We start from the raw sequence: 27902 nt of genomic DNA, 5'->3' as shown, positions 1-27902 counted from the left end.
TGTACAGTCGGAGATTAACGCTTCTCACAGATCACAAGCCTCTGCTCACAATATTCGGGTCACAATCTGCCATTCCAACCAATTCTGAAAATCGTCTTCAGCGATGGATCATGTTACTCATGGGGTATGATTTCGAGATTCAATATCAACGCAATCAACAATTCGGTCAGGCAGACGCCTTATCACGACTCATTAATGATCATTTGGCGGCGGGGAAAACATGGTAATTGCATCTCTGTTAGTGAAAAACCACGCGGAATGTCATCTGACAATCACAATACAGGCATTGCCGTTGTTCGCAACAGATATACAAAACGCTTCTAGGAACGACCCCATCATCAAGATGGCGATGAGATATGTCACGAGCGGTTAGCCGTCTAAGAAGTTTGATGGTGACATGAAACAGTTGCCTCAGCAGCGGAATTCGCTATGCATTGTAAGCGACTACGTGGTGTTTGGTGAAAGAGTGATTGCGCCAGAGTCCGTTCGCACAAAAGTGATGAAACAGTTCCACCTTGGTCATCCAGGGGGTTAGACGAATGAAATCCGTAGCCAGGAGTTATGTATACTAGCCCCTAATGGATCAACATATCACTGATTTGGTTGAAAAATACATGCGGTGTCAGAAAGCGGCAAAGGTGGATCCCAAAGTCCTGCCAGTTTCATGGCCACGACATGATCAACCTTGATGCAGGATACACGTTGAACCCGCGGGCCCAATTAATGGAACTATGTATTGAGTTGTGGCCGATGCCCTTTTAAAATGGCCAGAAATCAGCCTTATAATGTCGCCCACAACTAAAACAATACAGTTCCTCAATGAAATTTTCGCCCGAAATGGCATACCAGATGTGATTGTATCTGACAACGGGTGGCAATTCACCTCTAGCCAAGCTTTCTGTCAACGGCTAGCCACCAAGCACTTACGCTGGCCATCATACCACCCGAAGTTAAATGGGCAAGCGGGAAGGTTTGTGGAGACGTTTAAAAGGGCATTGGTTAAGTCAGGAGGGGAGGGGACACCAACTGACGCGTCACAAAATTTCTTGTTCGTTTATGGAAAAATACCAAATGAAACAGTACCGGAGCAAAAGTCCTGATGGTTAGAAAATTGAAAACGACCAACAGCCTGATGCATCCAAGTAATGCATCAACACCAGTATAGATGAAGTACGAAAAGCAATCTACGTACGAAGTGGGATGTCTTGTGTTTGCCCGTGACTATAGAGCAATCAATGGTCCATGGACAGAATTGCAAGTGATCAGAAGAGTAGGCCGTGTCATGTACGAAGCAGAGGTAAGAGGCGATAGGTGGTCACGCCATCGGAATCAGATAAGCAAACAGCTAGCCGTAGACCGCCCATCAACAGGAGTAAATCTTCCCCTTGACATCCTGCTTGATACCTTCAACTTACCGGCAGCCCCAACACAAGAAAAAATTCAACAACAAGCTAATCTCCGTTCCATAAGGTGGCCTCTCCGACAGCGGCAAACAACAGTCAACATACAAGTCGACCCCAGGGAAGTACGCTACTAAAAAGGAAAGGTGTGGTGGGGACGTTAGATCCGCAGAACTCATTTGGGAAAGGACCTAATATGGTAATTTTATACTGAAGATTTGAATTTTATGTTTGCGTGCCAATAGACACCTAGTCGACGTACAGCTTAGATTTCCCACTCAGAATCCCTTGACTGTCATTGGTTGACGGATTTTTTTAGTACGCTATTTCGTGGCTCCCCCAAGGGCGTTCCTATCATTGTATAAATAAGCTTGATTTGTGTGCTTAGTGACCTCATATTTTCCAGGTGATTGTAGAATACATTCTGTACGCTGAATCAAGACTTCGTGATCTAGTTAGCAGGGCCGGGGACAAACGGATTAGAATAGCCTATCGTGTCACTGTGTTATTGACCTTCATTCCGTTTGCCGAGTAAGGTGAACTCGTAATAACATCAAGCATATCTGCTCTGAACACCAAACGAGTTATCCACTGAGCTACTGAGTTTGGACGGGGACTAGCTTTCTCAAGCTGTTACTAATTACTAATTATAATGTGCGAAAATACCGAATAATCAAAGAAACTGAATTCGATTAATATCTCCCGATTTATCTACAGAAATATATGTGCAGCACATAATAGATCGGAGAATTATGTAAATTTGTAGCTTAAACCATTTATTTAAACTTCTCGTTCCCAAAACATTCAATATATACATAACTGTTTGTAAATCATCTAAGAACTTTTAACAAAACTGACGTAAAGCTTAAAAATGTAGAAATGTCCAACTTTGAAGAAAAACATGTGTACAGAAGGAGTAAAAAAAATAGAATTTATTACTAAGATATGAAAATATTATGGTGAGAATCACATTTGCTAGAAAACTTATCACATCAAGAAAATTTGAATCGTAGTGTTTTATCTTTACTGGAAACAACAAAAGAACAGAGACGTACAAAAAAACATAGTTAGATATGAATAAGATCGTTAGAACTCATACCTATCAAATATTCCCTAACACGTTTCCACCTAGAATTATGTCGATCAGATGAAAAAAGATCTGCGGAATTCATATCTGATTTTGAATCAACAGAATTACTATCAGGAATAGTATGTTGTTCTTGAAGTGAACCAGAATTTAACTCTGTACTATTTTGATGTGTCGATTTTTCCAATCTTTCATCTATCAACCAGAATTTTTGAATAATTGATTTTAAACAGTCTATGTCATTTGATGAAGTGAATTGGATATGATCAATCCATTTCCAAGAATCACTGATAGAAATACCGAAGGGCCAATTGTTGAGTGAATTACTCATATCACTTTCAGAAGTATTATAAGTATTTACTAATGAAAGCTTGTCATTAACAGATTTATCAATTATTTCCACGAATTTAGAGTCAAATCTGATGACTTTGTCAATGAAACGCTTTAAAACTTCATTAGGAAAGTGTTTAAACCATGAAAAGTAAGAATTATCAATTTCATTTGTGATAACAGATGCGTAAACAATATTCTGAAAAAGAAAATAGTACACATTTAGATGGTAAAATATCCAGCGATACAGGTTACCTTTAACTGAATTCAATAAAAAGACTGTAACAAACAACTACCGTATTAGTTTGTTGGTTGGTATTCGATGACTAAAAGGAGAAATTCCATTTCATTAGTTGATTTACTTTGAAGTTAGTGATTGGTAAAATATATAAAAACTAACACAAATTTATTTTAATTGATGAACTCATTTACCACGCAAATATTCGTATACTTGGCCTCAAGCTAAGTCGTACTACCCGGTTTTTCAAACTGAAGTGGATGGAGTGGGGGATTTGGACCTACAAGTTAACAATTGAAAGCTGAACACCACGAATGCATGGTATATCAATCTACCTCGCTGTTTAACCTATTTATTGTTTTATTTTATACGACAGATTATTAAGGCATTAAGAAAGAATGCAAATAGCAAAATTACGGCCTTATAAAAAATAAACTAGAATCTAGCTTAGTTGTATGTCAGTGACAAATTGTTAAATTTCACATCACATATCATAGGGGGAGAGAGAAAAAGAGAAAACTAATGAGCAGAAAAACAAAGTAAAAGGTGGCAGGGAATGAAGGATGTTTAATATTAATAGGAAATTTAAAAAAAAGGAATGCACTATCTGAATTAGATTGCTATATCAAAATACACAATCCGAAAAGCAGTTGGTATATACTACTGAGTCAAAGAAACTCAAACATGCATCCGATTAAAAGCCTTGTATAGTGTACACTTTTAAGAATCGTATTTAAAACGGTACGAAAATCGTGTAGAAAGAATTTCTCAAAAGATAACAGAAGTTGTACTGTTGAAATGCCCGAAGTGATAAAAACACTATAAATACAACTATTGTTTAAACACATACAAACCAAATAATACGCTACCACACATTTTGTTTATATTTTTCTTCCCGACCTATCTGATCAATACAACCAAAGGTTTCATCTAAAGCTTAAAGAGCCTATACGTAATATACAGCTTCATTAATAATTGTCATGGATAATTTCAGTTGACTTACCTGATCTAATGATGCTGATATCCAAAGAATTGTATCATTTAAAATATGTGACTGAGCTATAGAATAATTTTCATTATTGTGATTATAAATTTCAGTAATAAACCAAGAGCAGATTGATAATTCTTGATTGTCATAATAATTAGAAGTTGAAATGTTTGGCTGTACATATCTGAGTGCGATTGATCCCCAGTAATTGAGTATCATAACGTCTACATTTTGATATTGTAAACGTAAACCGATTTCAGATGAAACATATGGTCTAGGCAAAATAGAGGGAACAGTTATTATATAACAGTAAAAAGAAATGTGTTTTATCGGTCTTACACATGATGAACTGAATAATTAGAATCAGTAGTAGATTGGGAACCTGATCGATAAATTAGGCAATAAACGGATCCCTAAATAGATCATATCTACACAAATACTCTAAGTCTGAATAATGGGTCAAGATAATCATTTACTGAAACAAACTAAGAGCAGTTAACACAAGGTGTAATCCGAGTAGGATCCAATCTTTTACATATAAAAGTAATCCATAAATTTATTACAGTCAGACATAAACGTCTACGCTCGATAAGCAATCTCTGCTTAGTTTCACCTGACGTGTCAAATTATCAAACACACACATGTGCAACATTACGTCGAGATACAGTTAATGCAAAGGAGTTTAGGGAGTTTAAACTAAAATGTATCGATACTTAAGTCAGAAAAAGTCGAAAAATATATTATAGTTGCAACTTCAAATACTGTACTGTGAACGTAGTTATTGGGACTGGAGAATTAACTGAATGGTTGACGAGATTTCAAGACTTTCCCAATAGACCAACATAAGTGTATTAGACGCTCAAACAAACAGTTAAATGCCAGCAAACCATACAACTAGAGCTGAGATTTTTCAGTCAATTCAAAGCAAACCACCAGAAGTGTATCAATTGGGTCAGAAAGTAAACAAATGAACAGTGTTACAATTCGAGAAGCGTTTAGTTTCACATTGAATTATATTAAGTTGATATATTAATATGCGCCTATTATCTGTCATATACTAGATTCGAGAAGCAAAACGATACAGATGAAAGTTGATTACTGATTTTGGAAAAAATACTGTATGATATCTTCACAAATAATAGTTAGGATAACAAACAAATTTGTAATAATAAACACATTCATACTTACTCTCCATATTTACTAGGTATAATCATCTCTACTGAGTTGTTTGTACCATGCAACAAACCTTTACTAGTTTGAGCAATTAATTCTGCAGCTCCAGCAACAGGTTTAGTGACCACTCCGACAAGACCACGACCAAAACCACCAAGAGTAGATAACAAGAAATTCGGAGTTGATTGATTGTCAACAGATGAATTGAAAATATTATCTGATGAAACAGTTGTATTGTCCATTGTTTTAAAAATAGCTTGTAATGGTTGGTCAGCCACTCCGGCTATAGCGCTCAATAAACACAAACCTAAACTACTTAATCCTTGTTGAATTCCTTCACTAAATCCTTTAGGTGTATGATGTCGTCGAATATGATCTTGATGCTGTTCATAATGAGGATCAAAAGAAAGATAATCTAAGTTTCTAGCTAAACTAGAGGCTATGCCACTGATAGACAACAATAATCCACTGAAATTAAATACAAAACAAAGTATAAAGTGTTGAAATCTAAAAGAATACATTATAAGAGCATATAATAATAAATCATACTTATTTTTAGTACTCAATTGAAGTAGCAAAGTATTTTAATTAAATAACATTATGAGCAAAATGTAACGAATAATTGAATGAATAAACGTTCCGCTCCTAGTGAAATTTAACACGTTTAAAAGTATTGAAAGTAGTGATAAATGTTCAAAACTGAATATATTAATATCTTATAAGGTTACAGTTTTCCTATTTAGTAAAGTATTGAAGAAAGGTAGTATAAAGTTCAAAGTCCTAATTTCCGAGTACATTTTGTATAACGTTTTATTAAGTATAAGCTAAAACTGATAAGTCTGGTACTCGGACGCTTGAAAATGATTACCAAACTGCTTGCGAGTCTTACAAAATTGTCTTAACTTGAACCCCGAAGGGAATAATGGAAGACTTATTTCTGAAGTTAGCCTATTTAAAGAAAGGGTATTGATAGAGTTATAGATGCCATTGACGTTCTAGAAACACTAACATTTAGCAAAAATAAGTAGTTATCCACGCAGCGCGTGACAAGCAATCCATTTCCAGAGATTTTCAAATGACGTTGATCGGACAGGGTGTTTACAGTCTTTTTTTGGTTGCAGAAGACTTTTTCAAGGAATTCTTGAAGGTTTCTAACAGAAACCTACAGCTAATTCAAGTCTTACGGATGAATTAATCCCTATTATATTGTATTTATCCGAAAAGGTACCTGAATAATGCAGTGTAAATGTCTTTTTTTTCTTAACGTCTAAAAAATAATGATGTTAAATAACGAAGTCTTTCTAGTTTAGTTAGTTAAAGAATCCTATATTGTCCTTGTTGCGCCCAAACTAACAAATATAAGTTCATAATAATAAAGTTTAGGCACTAAAGTCGACATTTAAAAGCTTAACATATGACTGAGTATTACCCCTCAACTATAAAACTTTATTTAAGAACACTCTCCACTTGTATCAATAAACTTAATGTGTCTACGTTTTCATCGTTCAAAGTATACATTCAAGTCCTCAAAAATCAGTTTTTTCTCCCTTATCGCTTTACGATTTATCGTCAATATATCATCTTCAAATCATTCATGTGAGACCATTTGCCATTTAGGGAATAAAGATAAATCTCAGGGGGTCAAACCCCGTTAGTAGGGAGAGTATTCCAGAGTTTTCATAGGATTAATGTATATTTTGTACAATACAGTTTTATTATCTGAGTTCGCGTGAGTGTTTAATAGACAGGTCAATTACCAAATCTCTAATGTATGTTTACGTTACATACAACTAAGAAAGTGTACAAATTTCTAGACTTCAGGTGAGAAAGAGGTGGAATAGTGGTTAAGGCGTCCGAATTCCATTCACTAAATCGTAGGTTCGAGCCACCCTCAACCTGATTCGGTTTGGGAAAGCGAGTAGTACCATTAGCTCCCACACAGACTGTAGCTCATATCCAAGAACCTGGAGAACGAGTTAATTATATCATATGATATATCACTGTAGTATACATTGAAAAAACATGAATAAAAATTGTTTATTTACCCAGTCGCTCGACGTGTAAGTGAATTAAGCCCTTGAGTAAGACGATATAAAAATCCAACATTTCGATTATATTTCAATGGAAACGTAGTTGAATCAGATGCAACAGAACCAATAGACATTGCCATAGTAGAAGACGGGAAATCAATATTTTGTTGACGTATAAATAGATTTGTATCAGACAAATGAATCATTGTAACATTTTCACCATCCTTATTCTCATCATCCTCATTTGATGAACGTAAATATATTAAATCATTAAGACCATTAATCAAAGAATACAATAAACCAGTTACATTACCTAATAAATCTAAACTGCCAACTAACCAACCAGAGCGAAATAATATTTGAGTAATACAATGCATTGTTAATAAATATTTTACGGAATCCCAATAAATTAATGAACCAGATAAAATATTTGAATCATGTTGTTGTTGATGATGGTGATAAGGATCAACATTATTTTTACTATTATTATTAAGATACCCATTCTCAATATTAATCAGTTTAAATGAAGTGAAATGCAATGGAGCTGAATGACAAGATAAATACAAACGTAACATTGCATGTAAACTTAAATTAATTTTAAATGAATCAATTGTTAATTGGTTACATAAGAAATAACTTTGATCAGTCGGTTTCAATGATGAACTAATTAAATTATTATTATTATTATTAATCGATTTAGTTAAAATTTGTATTAAATTATTAGATATTCCAAGAATATCATAAATCAATGAATCTTCTAAATAAACATCTAAATTAGGTGGATACAAGTACCATGTAATAATTGGTGAAGAATTTGTTAATAAATGATGACATAATTTATTATTGAACATATTAAATAATAATAATGATAATGAATTAAATATAATTTGACATATAATTTTTGACTTTCTTAATTGAATAGTTTGTATAATTACTGGAAAATCATATTCATTAGTCCATGAATGATACCAATTATCCAATTGTAAATGTTTTAAACATATTTCAATAATTAATTGTTTATTAATAATAAAATATTGATTATATAATTGGTTATTATTATTGATCAATATTGAATTTTTATTAAATCTAATACTTAAATTAATGATTGTTAAACGTATAAATTCATCTCTTGGTGGTAATAATTCAGCAAGTTTATATTTTGTTATTAAATTATTGGATAATGATTGATTTTTTTGATTGATTCTTTGATTTTTTATTATTATTAAATGGGTACAAAATTGATTAATAGTTAAATGAATCTTATTTAAGTAGTTGAATGAATTTATGGTTGGTGATAGTAATTGATCAATAGTTCTTTGATTAAAACCATGATTATTATTATTATTATTATTATTATCAATTAACTGTATAATTAAACCAAATGAATTTTCATTCATTGAAAAGTATAATTTAATCAATAAATGATCATTGATTAATTTTTCTTTTTCCCATAAACCTTTTGTTTTATGAATAGAAGTACATAATTCTTTAAGATTTATATGAATAAGATCTTTTACATGATCATTCTGTTGTACATCTAGATTTAATTCGAGTTTAGTGAATTGAGATGGATGTAAAAAATTTAAACATATCCCTTCAGTATTATTATTATCATTAATATTACAACTACGATTAACTTTATCCATATACAATAATTCTAATAAACATTGTGGTATAATTGACAATTGTGAATTAGCATAAATTTTATGAGGATACCAATTCAAAAATGTATTCTTCAAGATGTTCCTCATTGAATCGTTGAATAGTTTTGTCGTAGATAAATCTTTAGCTGATGATGATAATAATTGATCTAATAGTTCAACAGAGTATATAGATGAATTAGTATAATTGTAAATATGTATTGAAAATGGATTTAAATTTTGTAAAATCGAATTTTTATCTACTTGTATGATTATTTGACCTGTAGATTTGTGTTTTATTGTAGTTATAAGTAGACTTGGGTATACATTGAGAGCTGAATCTGTAGATATAAAAACACCGAGTAAATAACCCATTTAAAACAATATAAGTTAGTGTAATAAAATATTATCTATAACTACGGTCATCACTTATTAATATCAGTTGAAATAAAGATTTTACGTCTATTATTATTATAAAGAAAATAATAAACTAATAAGTACTTAGCAGTGTCAGTTTCTTTCAACCGGATAGTTTGATTGTAAAGCTTTCATTATCGTTGTTGACATCATCAGTGCCTAATTCAAGTTAAAGGGTAGATAGGGTTTAAAATATATATATAATTAGTATCTAGGTATTATCATTGTCTTATTATACGGTGTATAGTTGAATTTGACATCTCTATTCCTTCGATCTTTGATGATTTGAGAATGAGCATAAATGGGTGAAAAAAAGTTGAAAAAGAAGTCGAATTTGGGGTATAAAAATAATAATAATTTTAATGTGAAAATTGGTGTATATGCCTTGGGAGCACATTTCAACGGTAAAGGCTAGTAATAATATCCGATTACCCGAATCGAAGTAAGCGGAGAGAGGTTCAAACATGATATTTAGCAGCTGAAACTTGAATGTCTAAATCAATGAGCCAAAGCCCCCACACACCCCATACAAAATTAACACTTCAAGTTAATGCACACTTTTTCAACAACATAAACAATGAATAACACTAAATTAGAAAGGTTTTAAGAGGTAGAAACAAGGAATAAATCAATAGATTAATGCTTAATATTTAAATAAATATATAAAGTAAATTCGGTTATACTATTGTGATCGTTTTCGCACTGTACTGTTCAAACTGTACATATCATCATCAGAAAATGGGCATGATCATTTTAAAAACCAACTAAGCATTGAGTTATTTCCTCATAATAACAATGATATAATTGCAATTTGCTAAATAAAATTTCAAACAAATTGTGATAAATAGGTTTCACAAAATAAAGAGATTGTTTTGTTCCTATTATTGATATTTATACAATGAAAATATTCATTTTAAAGAGATAGAAGGAAAATCTAAGAACGAATATTACAGTACAGTATGTGACCAGTGATTTCTATGCACATAATAACTTTCGCCGTTATTAATCCTTATGTGGTATGTGCTACTGATGTTGACAGACATAAGTAGTATGTATAATCAACTTAAAGTGAAATGCCTGGCGACAGAAGGTTAAGAAGATCGAAGAAAAGAGAACGAGAACACAGAATGATTGGTGAGGAAACGAAGGAACAATCAAGTCTGAGACAATTGATTAACGTTTTGCAAATGAAGTATTTACTGTATGGTTCACAGATTTTACTAAGTGATTCTGTAATTTTGTACTCGAATACATTTGATTGTCCCCACTGGTGTTCTCGTTCACTACACTTATGCTGAAAAGTGATCACTTGTTCTGTGATTCTCCATATATCATCAAATTTCAGGCATCTTGATAGCTTATTCACGATCGTATTTCTAGATCATTAAACTAGTAGAGAGTTGTTTTTTATTGTATTAATATATCTGTAGTGCCATACAAGAAGCTTGTAAAACACTATTCTATGGTCGTTAGTAGATTATCAAATTAGTTAAAACTTTCAAGATGTCAACCGCTAAATTACTTTATACGTTTAGTCTTAGTTACTTCCAAGTTAAGTGCCATAACAAATACATTTCACTCCTTCATAGGTGTATATCACTCTGATAGTTTACAATTCGATTTATACTACTTAATTATGGATAATATCAATAGACTAATGAAAGATTAGTTTCTATATTATGCGTTTTGAGTTTAATGTACAGTAGCGTTATCCAACGCAAATGGAAGAAAAGATCCAGCTGATTAACTAAGTACTTATTCATATATTTTGAATTAAAATCACATGTTTGTGGTTTATTATTCTAGGTTCTGAAGAAAAGATACGGAGGATCACTGGAGTATAATAGACTAATTTTACACTACTAATATTTATTCAGACAGTGTAACACTGTAGCAGCTTCAGTTTCATTACACACACACGCGATTGACCCTACAGTTTGGAAAAACGTCCATAACTCAGACAGCATGTGACTATTGAGATATTTTTATCTTCTTAATATTCCTTCCATAGGAAACTGTGACCTTTAGTACACATACCATTTATATCCATGTCCTTGTTATCCTACACTTATATGTCTCATGTATACCTGAACATTTATTATTTTATCAAATGTCCTTATCCTTGTCACACTAGGGATTATCTATCGTGAGTTATATTAACGCTTGTAACAAGTAATCTTTTGAGCAGTTACATCTTCCTTCGCCTTTTATCTTTTTTTTTGTCCATATTGCGAAAATGAATACAAAGAAAATGAAATATCTGCAACACTTGTATTCGACTTTCCATATCCACATTGTTATTAACGGATTTTGTCGACAAAACATTTATGACGTAAGTAGGATCTATATTTTCTCTACATCATTAATGACCTAGGGCACTAAAACTCAAATATTTGATTACATTTCTTCATAAAACATGGCTAGATCACCTCACAGGAAATATTTAATTTTAAATAATATAAGGTAAGAAGAATTTTATCAAACTAGAGTATCAAATGAATCAATGAAAAAATTAAACAAATTGAACATCTTAGTAAAATTATTCAATACATACTTTCCGAAACTATTGGAATCGACACTTGACTAAGAAATATTGGCATAGAAGAAAATGGATTTCGATGAATTTTATTATGCGAAATATTTGGTACTCTGTGAAGTGGAAATACTTCTGACCATGGTGATTGAACAACTGAAGCAAGTGTAATTTGCATACAATACAACAATTCTGTATTGAACAATGATTTGTCAATAGTATGACTTAAATTCCACCATAAAATGGGGATATTATCGTTATCTTCCTTTGAAATTTCAATAACTTCATTTAACTTTAATGCAGATATCTAAATTTGGGATTTTGTATAAAAGAATAATTGAATGCGAAACAAAATTTACAATGTAAACTAATTTAGCTTAGTTTGCATTAAGGAAGAATGAAAATGATAAATACGACGAGACTATAATTTGCAGATCAGTCAATTAAGTTTAAGTTCGAATCTTTTAGATTTTGACGCAAAACGTATTTATTCATATGGTTAAATAACATTTTGGGATTATATCTGATTTTAGTTCATGATAAAAACTATAGCTTTAACTCCTAATCTTTCCTGCTAACTCTAAATCTTAATTCTAATTCCGTAAAATAATTGCTAACCACCTGTTGACTATAGTAAGTGGTTAAAGTTCCTTGAGATCACTTTAGTATCACCCAAAAGTTGTTCATAAATTATAGTTTTACCTACTCATTGTTACATAGTTTTAAATAGGCATAGTAAGGCTAGATATGCTAAGAAAAGATCAGTACTTTTGAATTCTGTGAAATTGCTTAATAATAGATTGATTTAAGTCAGGGAACGGTAACGAAATATGAAGACATTAAATGATTGTTTTCTTTAATTTAGGAACTCTTGAACAAAGTAAAATTATAAACACACTGTAAAAGACTCATGTAATTTTCAACAGAATATAAATATTTAGCCTTTTCCGTTTACTTTGGGGGTCAGTGCTGGATATAAGAGTGTGATTTTCATCTAAAGCTATCCATATACATCCTCTCTGAATACAATACTGTACCCTATCTCAAATCGCTGCATAGAAAAAGCGAAAAAGGTAAAAACGATGGCTTTAAATGAAATCCCTAAGTGAAAGTTAGGCTTTTAGGTTCAATATTCACTCACTAAATGAAAGAAAAAATGCCAGATACTGCAAATATACTGAAAATTGAGGTGACTCACTGAAAATTTACTTACGCCTATTTCTTATCCCAATAATTTATCTAGAACGTACATCTATACAAGCTTATTCTTCTTTCTAGACGTATGGATACTTATATGTGCTTGTCTATTATTGTATTAAATTTAAGGATATATGAACTGAATCAACAAATCACTCAGCGATTGATTGTTGAGTCAATCCACATACTACATAATTAATTTATACATCCATCTACTCAGCATACAACACTACGCACAATTTACACTTCTTATGATCTTATTCTTTTACACATGTGGCCTACTACATTATTTTGTCAGAAATAAAATGTATTCTCAAAATATTTCGTATCCAACTTCTAATATTGCTGTGTCCAGAGAATCTGATCATACAACGAGATTATTCTAAAAAACGTATACGAAGTTAACTGGAATATAGATGAAATAGGAATAAGATTACATTACAATAAAGAAAGCTTATAGAGTTTACTTATCATTATAAATACGTTACGATACAATTACTTGATTAAAACACCAGTAAAACATGTCATATCTTTCAATGATAACATGCATACTGACTGTAATGTCTGTTCTATGGTTTTATTTACATCCGTTTTTTTATAAATCTACATACCAGATTGTTAGGATATTCACAAGAATATCCCAAAAATTATCTCGAATGTAAAATGGTATGTTTTCGGACTCTTCACATAATTCGCATGTTATCTCCTATTGGCCATTATTTACAGTGTCCTAACTATGACTTTCATGTGTCGTTTCCCTATTGGTCAATTTTGAGTCGTCCTAATTATAACCTTTACGTGTCCTTCCTTTCCATTGGTTACTGTTAATAGTCATCGTAACTGTATAAATATGCCTTGTCTGTAAACCATTTTTGTTCTGCTGCTGACCCCATAAACAATTCTCATTTAACGGCCGTGTTCTGATTTATTGGAGTTGGGGAACAGTATTGGGGTCGAACTAGGATATCTAAATTTGGTCAATCGGTAGAATTTCGTGTAGTCCTATCGCAATACGCTATATTTCGCGTTATAACACAGATAAACAAGTCAACTTAGACAAAACAACAGGATGAAATTTGCAAAAGTGTAACGACTGTGAGTGCGATTTTCATTTATTTATTCATTAGACAATACAAAAATCTATAAGTCTATTGGTATGAACTCCAGCAGAATACATAGAAGAGAATGGTAATGGTCTCTTACTTAATCCGTCTAAATGTCAAGCTGTTAACTATAGCCTGAGACATGGAGAGAACCTATACACTTTTCTGGGATCCCATAATGCTTGTGCCATTGGAGACTCTTTGATAAACACAGTGTCGAAGGTCAATTATCTTGGAGTTACATTTTCCTCTGATCTCTCTTGGTCTTCTCATGTTTTAATGTTATCAAAAAAAGTTTACCGTTTGACTTACTACATAAAGAGGTTGCATGCTTTTGGGATTGATCGCCATTTACTCATACAATTTGCAAACTCCTGCATATTACCTATTATTCTTTACTGTTCTCCATAATTCTTTCCCAGGCTTTTGAGAAAAAAACTTTGCTTTAGTGAGGAGAGTGCTGAAGGCAGTTGGTAAGGTGTATGGTGAATCTTTTGAGGTCATTATCAATATGCTTGTGGATAGACATTTTAAGTCTTGTAAACTCTTAGCACGTGTTACCTTATCAGATACTAACCATCCACTTCATTCATATCTTTTTCCTTGTATATCTTCTGGTAGAACGAGACGTAAATATATTAAAATCCATGCACGCAAGCAAATCTATAAAAGTTCTGTGATACCATACCTAGCGAATATACTCTGTGATGAGCAGGTTGATAGAGTTAACCTAGTAAATAACCTGTACTCTCAAGTATGTCTCAAATTTGATAATTTGTACAGACTCAGATTTTTTTTCACCTTCTTTTTTCATTCCCTTCTTTGTTTTTTGGTAAAAAGAAACTTGTTGAAATAACTCATGCTGAGAATTCTATATTGTACCAGAATATAATATTGAATATAGCCATTAATAATAATAATGTTACATTAAAAACTATTTATCACTTACTGGAACAATAGATAAATTATTTATTTCCAAATCGTTACCATGTTGTAAAGGGATAATAATTGGTTTAAATCTTAATGGAATATAATTCATAGGCCAGTATTGTATATAAAATCTTGGTTTAATTGTAATAATGAAATTATTTGATCTAGTCAAAGTATAATCTTCATCATTATCATTATTCATTTGATCGTTTGATTTTAATTCAATGGTTAAACATAACATCTTATCCTTAATTAAAATATTAATACTAATTGTACTATAAGAATTTATAAAAGATAAATATTTAGGCTGATTATTCCATAAGAATAAATTAACATCTTTATCATTATTCTTTTTTCGATTATCCTCTACTGATTCATTCGATGAATTCAATGGTTGTATGGTGATTGTTTCAGACCAAAATATTTCATTATTCAATGAAACACCTAACTGAAAATGACGCTGAACCGGAAAAGGAGAAAAAAAAAGGAAAAAAGAGTAAATGAGAAAAGGTATATAATAATAAATTAATATTAAAGTTATGGTGTTAACACGGAACTGATGAGTGCCTAGAAATATCCCCCTGAAAAAGTCTCCAGAAGACTGAAAACATTCCATTCAGTCAACATTCAATAGAAATGTTGGAAAAACATAAATGATAATGCGTTATATTTTGACTAGATAATTACTAATTTTGTTAATGAATTTAGTATGTTTTCAGAAGTTTCTGAAAGACCAAGGTCATCTGAAAGCCAATAAATAAACTCCATTTTTCGCACATTTTCGCAAAGTTTCAACAGACACTCCGCCTTTTTTCTGTTGTTCGTGTCAAAGTGTAGATTGAATCTGGTGATATAAGAAGCGAGTAGGAAGTTAGTAACTAGAGTTTAACCGGAAGAAGAAATAAAAAACTAATGAATAAGTAGAATAAAGTAAATTATCATGGTGTATGGAAGAACGGAGTGGATATTTGAGAAGTGAGGGTTCTTAGATTATTTAATAGAAAACTATTACATATTATTGTCATCGTAGAGTTTTTAAATTATTCTATTTTTTATATTTCTTGTATCAAAAGACTCAGTTAGACATATAAACTGTTCTTATAGGTCTCACCTTTATATAATTATCTTTCATTGATTATTCATCTCCCGCAACGTACTTTATCACTTATGGTTTGGTTGTGTACAAATTTCGGCTTCCTATCTCTTGTGTGTTGTATACTGACAATTAATGTATAGAATCCTATGAATGGGAGTATTATCTGATTGTTGTGTTTCGACTTCTAACAGACTACCGCGCTAGCGGTGAGTTTCGTTCTGGATTAAAATGAGTAAAGATATTCGTGGTTCCTTCCAAGGTTACTTTTACCCGGTCAACCCCGGTAATTGGTTAAAGTGAAGGTATGTGTCATTAGTGGACTCTATTATCAAATTGGTTGGTCATGAGGGTCCACTAAACATAAGAATTTCCGGATTCACATACGTGTAAGGTAAAATACCTAAACACGGTAAACTTTAAAATAAAATCGTTTGCAAAAGAATAATTTACAAATGTATGGACGGCTAACAACTTCCAAGCAGATATATATATATATATATATATATATATATATATGATTATGAAACTGAACTTATGAACAGAAAAGTAACCTAATTTCATATGTTATAACATTCGCCCTATCATTAATTTGTTACTTATTTTCTAATGAGTATCTAGTAGTCAAACTACTTTGATATGAAATTAAACATATAAACGATAACAGAATAATCGTTCTGTGTATACAGATATCCATTTGGTTAGGATTCAGAGGTTGAATTTCGAGGGCAATATATGTACTCATCTAAAAAAACCATGTGATCTATCGATTTCAAAATCTTATCAGTCATTGGTTTTGCAATAAAATATCGCTGGGATACGTGTACGATACTGGGCGGGATAAGACTGAATTACAAAAAGACTAACGACAAGCAAACAATCATATAATGTTACTTGTTGCAACAAATTATTCAATCCAGAACGTTATAAAATAGCTGCATTCAAACAAGATGGAGATAATCAACAGGCAATTAAATGTTCTCCTTATTGCAGTACTACATCATAAGTCAGTTTGTAATTTCAAATCCCATTTCATTCGCCAAGGCTTTGATAGGCAGATAGTATTACTACTCACATATCAAAGTTTTTAACCACTAAAGTCTATACTTTCGAGAAAATAAACCCATAGTTTCAAATTTTGCTATAAAAATCAGGCTTATAACCAGTGACTGTTCTTGTGAATGAATACGATGTCTAGGTCTATTTACGCTCAGGTCCTTTCCTAATCCAATCCTGAAATATAGACATCACTATACGTAAGAAAAAAGATGATAACTCTGTAAGTATAACAAATATCCAGCTATCCTAATAAGTATATTCTAAAAAAATTGTCAAGTGGCTTAACTTCCTAAACATCTTAAATAAATACTCACTTGCGTTTTCGATAAGACCAAACATTTATTATCTTGAAGGGGTATTTCACAGTTATTATCAGTATACGAGGAACAATCATTACTCAAAGATGAAAATTTCAAATGTAAATCGATTCCTGAACAATTTATTAATAATAATTGCGAACGTAAAACAATTCGTAGACTGTACTGTAAAAAACTCGAGTAAATTAATTTTCTTTCATTATCATTACGTAAATAATCCAAGTAATCATTCATTGAATTATTGACAAATGAGAATTTAGGTATAATGCCTAATGTTGATATAATTGGTAATGAATTATTTAACTGTATAGATTTCTTTAAGAAAATTTCACCTGAATTATTATTATGATGATGTTTTAATATTGAATTGTTATAATTCATATAAGTAGTAGCTAACTTTTTCAAAATTTCATGACCAGTTAAACGTATTGGGTGTGAGAGTACTGATTCACCATTTCTATAGAGAAAGAAAGTAACAGGTAATTGTGAGTAGCTATCAAAAAAATTGATAAAAGCAATACAATTTTCATTATGACTTCAAAGAATCACAGTGATTTATGCCGTTAATTAACGTGGAAATTTTGGGTGAATTATTGAAACATTTCTATTTTACGTGAGTTCATAGCTCAGCAATTATAAATTATTAGTATGAGGGATTTATAGATTGTAGGATTTTCATAATTGCAATCATGAACTGATCTCAGATAGACCGATAATTAAAACCTGAAAGCATGTGTTTCGTGCTAGTATGGGAATCTTCAGTAGTGCGTATCCACGACCCTAATACCGTCGGATGCCAGTTCAGTGATTCGCAGACTAAGCGTTCGCGCCCGAAACCGAAGGTCTTGGGTTTGATTCGCATGTGCAGGGCCGTCGATGCACGGTGCTGAGAGCCGTACTAAGACGAAACAGGCATACCAAGCACCCAGGTTTTTCAATGGCGGTCTAACTAAAATCAGTTCGTGATTTAACTGTGATAATACTTCAATCCCCGAAAATCCCCAATACTAACTACACATTACTCAATAACCAGAAGTAACCACCATGAACGTGTTATTCACTGAGGTATGAGAATATCCATTCAATTATAACCATTTATATGCAGACAGTTGTGTATCATATAATACGCATAACCAAAATGTCCGTTATAAGTAATATACAACCTAAAACATATATGTCGGTTCAAGTTGACACACCACGGTGAGATGAATATCGTAGTATTAATGGTAGTGGTAGTAGTAGTATCGATGATAGTATTAAATCGTAGACATAGATAGTATGGCTTGAAAAGAAAAAAATGAACCGGTAGGATCAAAGATATAAAATAATTTTTGAACTCAAGATCTAAGAGAAGGTAAATAATGAATGCAAATGCCACTGGGACTATTGGTTATGACGATTACGCGGCCCTCAACTAGATGGTCTCCACCTACATACACTGCTACGTTCAACAGACATTGTCTTCGTGGACTGACATCATATTTTTATGTGACTGTCTCTAGTTTTCTTCCAAATCACTCTTATATTATCCAATATCATGCGTGGAGGCAGATGGTGGTTGGAAATACATAATACATGTCGTAAACTGTTATGTCCCGATAAGAATAGTGAATGGTAACTTTGGGATCTATTTATGAACCAATACGATAAATATATTTTTATTGTATAATTGTTAACTAACTAAACTATTCATATCCGTATCCCTCTTATTATAGGCTTTATTTTGACCTATGAACTATTATTATGTGACTTACCGTTCTTGAATTATACCCGGTCTATTAGTTACTGTTCCCCACATTCGCAGCCACTTTTGGCTGAACCTTGTACAAATGTTATTTTCTATTTTATGGTACGATGTGGTCTGTTTAATTGGTATATAAACTCAGTATGTTTGGAATATATTGATTCATACCGCGGAGGCTGTTATTGGTGTTCTGGACTTAACTGCCTGGGTTAGGCAGAAAGCAGGATCGACAAGTACTCTAGACTGATCGTACGAGTTTCGTGTGTCATTAATCCGATCGATGATTCGCTGCTCTCTAATTGGCGGTATTATCACTTTATACATTAACAGGGCATCCCAGGCCACGCGTTATAACATAAACCCTTCAGCCGATGGTGATCTACCACCTTGTCAACCGATTTGCTATTCTTACATATTACTCTGTGTCTAACTTCAGAGTTTCTAACTCTATGGTTTCAACATAAAAATGAGCAATGTTTTGAAAGCAAATATAAACAAATACTGGAAACATAAATATACCCTTTTTTTCAACGCCAGGCTTTACAACCATAATGTAGGACGGAGAGAACTACCGTGCAATTTATCATCATAAGTAAATGATAAAATAAATAATACGGCAGTCGGTATAAGATGAAGTAAATTATTTATAAAATAAAAAGAATATTTAAAATATATTCTTACGGTAGAGTGCCTGTCAAAAGTAAATTATAATGATAAGCCAATCGAATAGGTTTAGCTAATACATGAAGGTATGAATTGGACAAATCTCGTATATTTTTATTTTGTTGACATGTTAACCAGTTTTCATGATTGAATAATGCAGGTGAAATGATTTCAATTGATGATGAGTTCGTATTGATTATTTGCTGAGGGATAATTGCTTTACTCTCCAATTTTAATGGAATCGGTATACAATTCAAAATCTCGAATAATGGTGATACAGTGATCTGTATTTAAAAAAGAAACATACAAAGTTCATTGATTATAACATTAGAAATTTATGTTGAAGTAATAAACATGAAGAATTTTTCCTGTACATATACAAGTTGACAAAGAAGAGGTTGAATGGTTACTTCTACTACATCTATAACCTTCAGTAAACTGTTTTAAATTAGAAATTGATTACAGTGATAGTAGAATATCGAACATTGTTGCAAGAAAAGACAATTCAATCAAGACAAGGAATGTTCAATGTATACAATTGTATTTACAGCCTAAATAAAGAAAATTGATCAATAAATGGAAAATTATAGTTACCAAAATATTGAAGAACAGAAGGAAGAAATTGTCAACATGGGAGATAATTACGTAAAATACTAAAAAGTGCAGAGAACGAATAGATAATAATAATAACCAATAGTAGTCATAAATTTAGAGTTGGTCTATAGGTATAACAACCGACAGTAAGCCACATCCCTTGCAGAAATTATGCGAATAAATTGGAGGCTAACAAATAGCTAAACTAATTGGATTTCTATTCTAGTGACGCACAAAAAGTTTTGTGAAAAAAATAATAAAACATATCTGTGCGAAATAGTATTCCAATATCAGTAAAGGGGTTGCGGGAACCATTAGGTCTTATAGAGATCGCAAACCCACCAAAGTTAAACTCCCAAACACTGAACAGCTGCTTTGTCCTAGTATGAGACTCCTTAGAAGTGTGCTTACCCTTACCACTGAAAACCCAAACCAGGACCCTCAGTCTCTCACACGAGCACCGAACGTTTAGATCACTGAGCCGGCATCCAAAGGTATCTAGTTCTAACGTAAATAAATTTTTATTATCTTCTGTGGTCACTGATATGTACCTTCCTTACGTCCATCATGGTGATAATTCCAAATGAATTGACAAAACCGTTAAACCCGATAGACGTATAACGCTTTGCATTCAAACAAAATAGTTTTAAATGAATTATTATAACGACCAAAAGTTGATTATAACATTATCTAAATATAGACAGAATGATGAGTGAGTCGCTTAGAAAACGTCAAAGGAGATTGAATGAAAGACATAGGTAAAGAGCGACACATAGATATGAATATAGAGACAAAATATTCAGAATGAAAAAACGGAAATCATGGATTGTGCAACCTATGTAGTATGTGTTGACATCAATATGAAAAGCATTGTGAGTCAAAATGAATTGATGACTAATGGGAAGCTGTTGAGAATCAATGACTCAATGCAAAACAACTACGAGAAAATGAGTGAGAACATCATTTCTGTAAAAGCATTTACACTTTATTTATAGTTATGATTAAAATTAAATACTCGGAACAACTCTTCTTTGAACATCAACATATAAATTCTATGAAAATTCTAGTCACAAAACCTAACGCTGCCAATAATAATCTTGTGTCCACTAGAAACTAGCTTCTAGATGTAATTCCTGGAGTTCTATTGAGGAACCTTGACCAGTGGAATTCAACGATATGGGGTGTCAGACAACTAAACTTCATAAGCAATGGAAAATGGTTATGCAATGCAGGGGTTTGATTCCCAAATGTGAACAGCTAGGGAGTCCCGCACTAGAAAGGAACGACCACCCAGTGATTTTAGGTTTTCAGTGGCGATCTGACCTAGATCAACATTATCACAACACTTTATAAATGGTAGTGATAACAATAACAAAGAGAAAGAAAAAAACCGAATGTAAATAATTCAAATCTTTCAAACAACCACTTACTATGCAAATTGGTGGAGTAATAAAACTTGTAGTATAATATTCAACAGTAATGACAGCATAGAATATAGAGGAACCACTTGATGTATTGTTTTCATTATTTAAGGTAAGCTGAACAGTAAAATAAAATCAGTATTAAGAATTTTATTTTAAAAGTAAATACGTTAATTTACTACGATCGTCGACAGAACTTGAAATAAACAACAGGAAATTATAAAGTGTAACAACGTAACTTACTTCTAGTGAATACATTACAAGTGTGTATATAAACATATTTGAATTTTAGTGAAAGACATTTGTCTACTAGCAGTAACAAGAAAGTTTTATTAGGCAAATAGCCCAGAATACTCTTGTACAACAGTAGACAGGAGATCAATCTCTATATCTCGGAGTGCTTTTAAACCTGAGCATGTTTATAGCCCATTTTAGGAAAACTCCACGTATTAAGTAACGAAAGTGTTTCAACAATATTGAAACTAGTAAAACAAACATTCAGAGCTTAAACAGAGTTTATATATGCAGAAAGCACATTCAGAAAAGTTGGAAAATGATTTATTCTAAAGAAGAAGTGTATACAAGCTTCAAGATAATGAGGAAAACAAAAGGTGAGAGACTTAATCTGACTGTGGATAGAAACCTTGACATCGCTCCACTATCCCACGGATTAGAATGTGACTCCAAACAGAAGTGTAATAGACTCCTAAGAAAACCGCCTGCTCCGGTTCAGCCACGGCTTTCATATTAACTAAAACAACCACAAATTATAAAAATGAGCATTATGAATTATTGGGGCTACTGATCACCGCTAATAAAATATAGATACTTTATTTAAAAAATACTTTATATTTCATTCTATATGCCATTAGGTCCGTGTCGTATTTTCGTTTACACGATGCACCTTGTACTTCAACTAACAGTTTCTATTTGTTGAACAATATATTTTGTCTAAATAGTCTAGAATTTTCAAGTAGATGCTTTTCAAGAAACATTTACTGAATATATCTAATTTGATTATTCTTAAACCGCTAAGACATTAAAACGAACTGTTCTTTAACATTCACACTGTGCTGTAGATTCGGAAACATGGAATTCTAATACTAGAAAGTCTCGCTGTCACGGTGTACTGAAATTCAGTGTACCATAATTAAGAATCCAGTGAACAACTGTAAATCTATTCACTACTTGTAAATTGTCAATAGTATGCTTTATCAGCATTTACTCGAAAAAATTTTATAGTTTTGATATCCAGACTTATTGACGCTGGTATCACATTAACCTGAAAGATAAAAAGCAATATTAATAGACTCAACAAATACTAACAGTTATTTATTTACCTCTGGGCTAGAAGACTCAATAACAGAGGATAACCGTGTCAGACTAATATGAATGTTATCACAAAGATCTGTACAAATTCAATGTTTTAATACAGAGCTGTTTACGTGGTTAATTAAGTCATGTCATTTGTAAGCTAAATAGCACAAGCAGTCTTATGAACATTTAATTGGTTGCTACACAGATATCTTTTACAACAACACAAAAAAAGTAACCACACTTATGTATTATTAAATCATTATAACATTATTCAATTTACAATAAATAATATAAATGATTTACTTGAATAAGAGTTCTATGACTTGTTTCAGTCCGTGAGTTCAGCTGATCAGGTAATGGTATCTTAAAATTCAGCGGATCTGACCACAATGTATTATTCTCTTGTACTTGATTATCAGAATAGAAATCATTATTTACTTTAAAACATATGCATAAATCACATCCATGAGTACTTTTATAAACTGATGAAATGTCAGCAGATGTTGAAATAAATTCCATGGTCGGACCAGTTGGAATTTGAAATAATTGTTGTGTAAATTGAGAATTTTTATCGACAGTTTTATGTTGATTCGAAGCTTTAGATAAATCCTTGTTTACTGTTCCAGTTGTGACTGAACGTTCTTTACCCAGGCTATTACTAGTTGAAGTACTCAGTGAACAAGTTAAGCATACAGGTAGCAAGTTACGTACAACGACATTAGAGTGTAGGATGATCTTTTTATTATAAAGAAGAGGAAAAAGAAGTGCATAAATATGAATCAAAATATTCATACAAACTGATTCATAAGTAGAATATAAACTATAACAAGAAACAGATCCATCATTGAGCTGATCTTTTAGCGGTATTGCTTGTAGTTGCTTAAACGATAAATAAATCAATTCAAAAGTTATTTTCGAGTGATCAATTAATAGGGAAGAAGGAAACGCAACATATACCGCAATCTCCAAGACAGTTACGACGAACAGGACGGAAAAGTAATCAGTGTCTTAATGCCGCTAATTCTTAGATTTAACTCAGAAACTTGTAGATATATTATTTAATTGTAATACTTTGTAAATAAGCATTAGTTTCCATTTCATTATATGTATCTACATCCTTAGTCGGTTTGTGGTTTTAATTTCCAACTCACACTTGGTTAGGATTTGTGAGTTGGCCCTATGAGAGAATTATCAGTTAGCCACCTTAGTTATTTCAGTAATTTATTAAAACGATTAAGACCAAATAGCAAAATTAAGTTCTATGGATTTTACCATTGTCATTATTGCAAATAAAAATGAAATCTTATACTTAGAAATTTTTTCTGTGATAGATGTAATTAACGAAAGATAAAGATTGTGAAAAATCTGACTAGATATACAGACTCATATACTTTAGGAGATTTAACAATGGTATATATTAGCACTGATTATTAAGCGTCAAATCAAAGTACCAAATGATTGTGAAACTGACCAGTGCACTGATCAGTGCACACAGAATAATAGGCTATAAAATACTCAGTCAATTGATACCAATTTAGAGCCTGACACAGATATGAGTAGCTATAAAACAAGTGTGAAGTGTCAGTAATACGAATGAAGATTTAATTTAGGGGTTAACTTAGATGCTCATACCAGGTTTATAAACTTAATGGTACTGATTAATGATACTGAACGTGTGTTTTGACTTTTTTCTCTTTTAGTTTCGGTGCACTTTTAATAGATATGTGCTGACACTTGATGACGAAAAACTAAGAAAAGGATTTTGAAATAAACAATTGACAACAGTTAGATATAGAAGATAACCATTACATTGGTAATGCAAGAAATTCGACTGAATATCATTAGAAAGTAAGTTCTTTAAATCAACATTTATTTTGATTTTTATCATGCACAGAGGTTATATTCCGCTGCTATGTAATAGTATCAATAATATATGCGATGTAAATAAATAATTAACAAGTATCAATTAAAATAGTGCTTTCTAGTACAGAATAAGTTATACATTATTAACGTTTTTATGGAAACACCAAAAGCCCTTCGGTATAACAACAGCCTTTCTTTTCTTACTGTGTAAGTACGTCAGGAATCGCTGAAGTATTGTAGTATTTTTAACTCGAATTATATCTACATAATTTTCAGAGTTAATGTTCGACTATTACCTTGTAACTATATATTATTATGGCATTGAAAATGTAGAGAACATACTTATTAATATGTTATTTTCAAATTACAAATACCTTTTTTATTCGTACTAACTGTAGACTATCTTTCCCTGATATACTTCAAGTCATCAGCTGAATAACTGATGAAAATAATAAAGACTATTTCGGTGACCAAACTTGGTATTCATTTAATATAAGTAAAAGTCTATTAGAAAATAAAATGCGATAGCGCAGTAAATTTTTTGAAATTTTTCGAAAATCTGAAAGAGTTTATGTATAATAAGTTAGAAACAATTGTGACCACAAATAATCTAATTATATACCTTTGGTCACTGGAATGATTTAAAACTAACATACATGTCATATGAACAATAATAGAATTAGTAAATCACTAAAAGTATTTAAGAATGCAGGATTGAGAGTAATGCTTCCGGACAACAATGATATAAAAATAATTAACAGGACCAGAAAAACTGTATTTATACATTTTGTAGATATGGATTGGTTGACTTGAATTCAAACCATATTTTAAGTGTGAGAACTAGTGATACTAACCACTTGTCCAAACCAAAATAAATATAGTAAGGTTCGAATTTATGATTTGCTAGCCGGAAGTCGAATATCTTAACCATTAAGCTACTGCTTCATTTATTCATACATCAAGTACTAGAGTAAAACACTTTAAAATATTAAATTAGAACGAAATCTATTTAGTTGTTGAATCTGAAAGTATAACTTAGAAAAGAAAATAGATTTTTATGTGATGGGAATTTAAACAATTTAATTTATCAAACATCGATATCCAACTCAAATGAATTTACAACGTACTTTTCCAGGTAATCCACTGGGTTCAGTACAACAGATAATTAAATAAAGTTCAGGAATTTGAAAAGTACCATTAATAACTTCAGTAGTACACGGAATGGTTTCCTCCCATTTTAAGGATAAAGCACACAAAATATCATTATGCTGTTTGTGCAGGGAAAGAGGCCACGGTAACTCAACTGGATGAGACCATAGAAATACCTATTAAACAGAAGCGAGATTTTAAGTTTTCACTTAACAGTCAAAAATTAACAATTATGTGATTAAGTAAACGATTCAGACATTAAACATCAAGCTGACAAGTAACAAGTCTGAATGTTATTTTACAATATCAAAGATCATGCAACTGGATAATAGTATCTATCATCCAGTAAACAGAACTTCCAAATTACAAAGCATAATCGATATGTCAATGAAAGTAAGACATAACTAGTTAGTTAGTGAAAATAGATACATCCAAGTGTCCTAAATATATGAGACTATATAGTATTATAAATGCCTTTCACAGATGATTTCTACTCGGAGTTCACCTTATGTTAACTGCCCTTATTTTAAGTCAACAAATTATTTTCAAGTCTAATCTGATTCTTCATCGTTGGTCGGACGTGAAGCATACTGATCTATTATCTAATACATCAACTGAGTTCAATATTCAGTCTAACTAACTAACATTACTACTGGTTATACATTATTCGATAACTAGTTTTTAGAGTCCCAAAAGTAAAACCGAAAGTACAAACCTTACTTTAGTCATTATATCAAATATTATATATTCAATAAAATTAGTTACCAAATATATATTATCTTCATATTTAAAATTTCACTCGTATAAATTATTTATCATGAGTAAATTGACTAAACCTTAACAAATAGATAAATCCATTAAAAATACACTACACACTTTACATTATTAAATCAAACAATTCGAAAAATAATTAAATATAGAAAAAGAAGTATTTTAAATTTAAGCTAACTAATCTAAGTAAAGTTGAGACCATGAGTCAATTGAAGCTAGACCACCATGTAAAACCTGGAAGCACTGGACGGCCGTTTCGTCCTATTGTGGGACTCCCCAGCAGTGAGCATCCACAACTATATAAAATCATTGAAATCTCCACAAAACCCCCTTCTGATAAACTATGTAAAACTAAAAAATTCCTCTTTTTCAGAAAAAAAGTACACAAAATGATATAATCATATTAATAATATCATCACGTACAATTTTAATGAGAATTAATCAGTTTAAACACTGAAAGGATTTATTCAAACTGATCAACAAACAAGAAAAGGAAAATTCCGTTTAAGTAATAAATATATGCTTAGTTATATCCTAATGAGTAGAAAAAATGTATTTCTGACGTTTCGTCACTTGACGTAAGCCCCCTCTTCAGAGTGAACAAACAACCGAAATAAATTAACACAAGTTTAAATAGTATAAAGTAAACAATGCAGAATATTTTTAATACAATCAAAATCATAATAGGTCTGAATATGTCAATGTTATTTTTGATCAAAGTGGATTTGTATGACCTGTCACTGTATTAATTTGTGCGTCAGAATATGGGTATGAAAAATGTATATATTTGTAATGCAAAGTAGTAGAGTAGAAGCTAGATGTGTTTGTGTAGACTGTGCTTAAAA

General features: G+C 31.7%; 1 protein-coding gene across 1 annotated transcript in view; it reads right to left on the bottom strand.

The window, feature by feature from the left end:
• Positions 1 to 2159: 2159 nt before the first annotated feature.
• The window catches only part of Smp_129390 (putative vacuolar protein sorting-associated protein (vps13b)), a gene marked incomplete at its 5' end in the record, with an annotated part of 32436 nt that continues 6693 nt past the window's right edge, over positions 2160 to 27902 (bottom strand). Inside the window, 12 exons of the mRNA XM_018799118.1 lie at positions 2160 to 3016; positions 4059 to 4317; positions 5232 to 5684; positions 7262 to 7831; positions 8612 to 9227; positions 11858 to 12143; positions 15401 to 15526; positions 17533 to 17992; positions 19961 to 20226; positions 21967 to 22074; positions 23578 to 24009; positions 26265 to 26462. Of these exons, the coding sequence (XP_018650939.1) occupies positions 2468 to 3016; positions 4059 to 4317; positions 5232 to 5684; positions 7262 to 7831; positions 8612 to 9227; positions 11858 to 12143; positions 15401 to 15526; positions 17533 to 17992; positions 19961 to 20226; positions 21967 to 22074; positions 23578 to 24009; positions 26265 to 26462 (4323 nt within the window). The 3' untranslated portion in view covers positions 2160 to 2467. The remainder of the gene's footprint in view (positions 3017 to 4058; positions 4318 to 5231; positions 5685 to 7261; positions 7832 to 8611; positions 9228 to 11857; positions 12144 to 15400; positions 15527 to 17532; positions 17993 to 19960; positions 20227 to 21966; positions 22075 to 23577; positions 24010 to 26264; positions 26463 to 27902) is intronic.

This window comes from Schistosoma mansoni, chromosome 3 (genome assembly GCF_000237925.1).
Source record: "Schistosoma mansoni strain Puerto Rico chromosome 3, complete genome".
NCBI classification, from domain to species: domain Eukaryota; kingdom Metazoa; phylum Platyhelminthes; class Trematoda; order Strigeidida; family Schistosomatidae; genus Schistosoma; species Schistosoma mansoni.
This window is presented reverse-complemented; position numbering and strand designations above follow the sequence as displayed.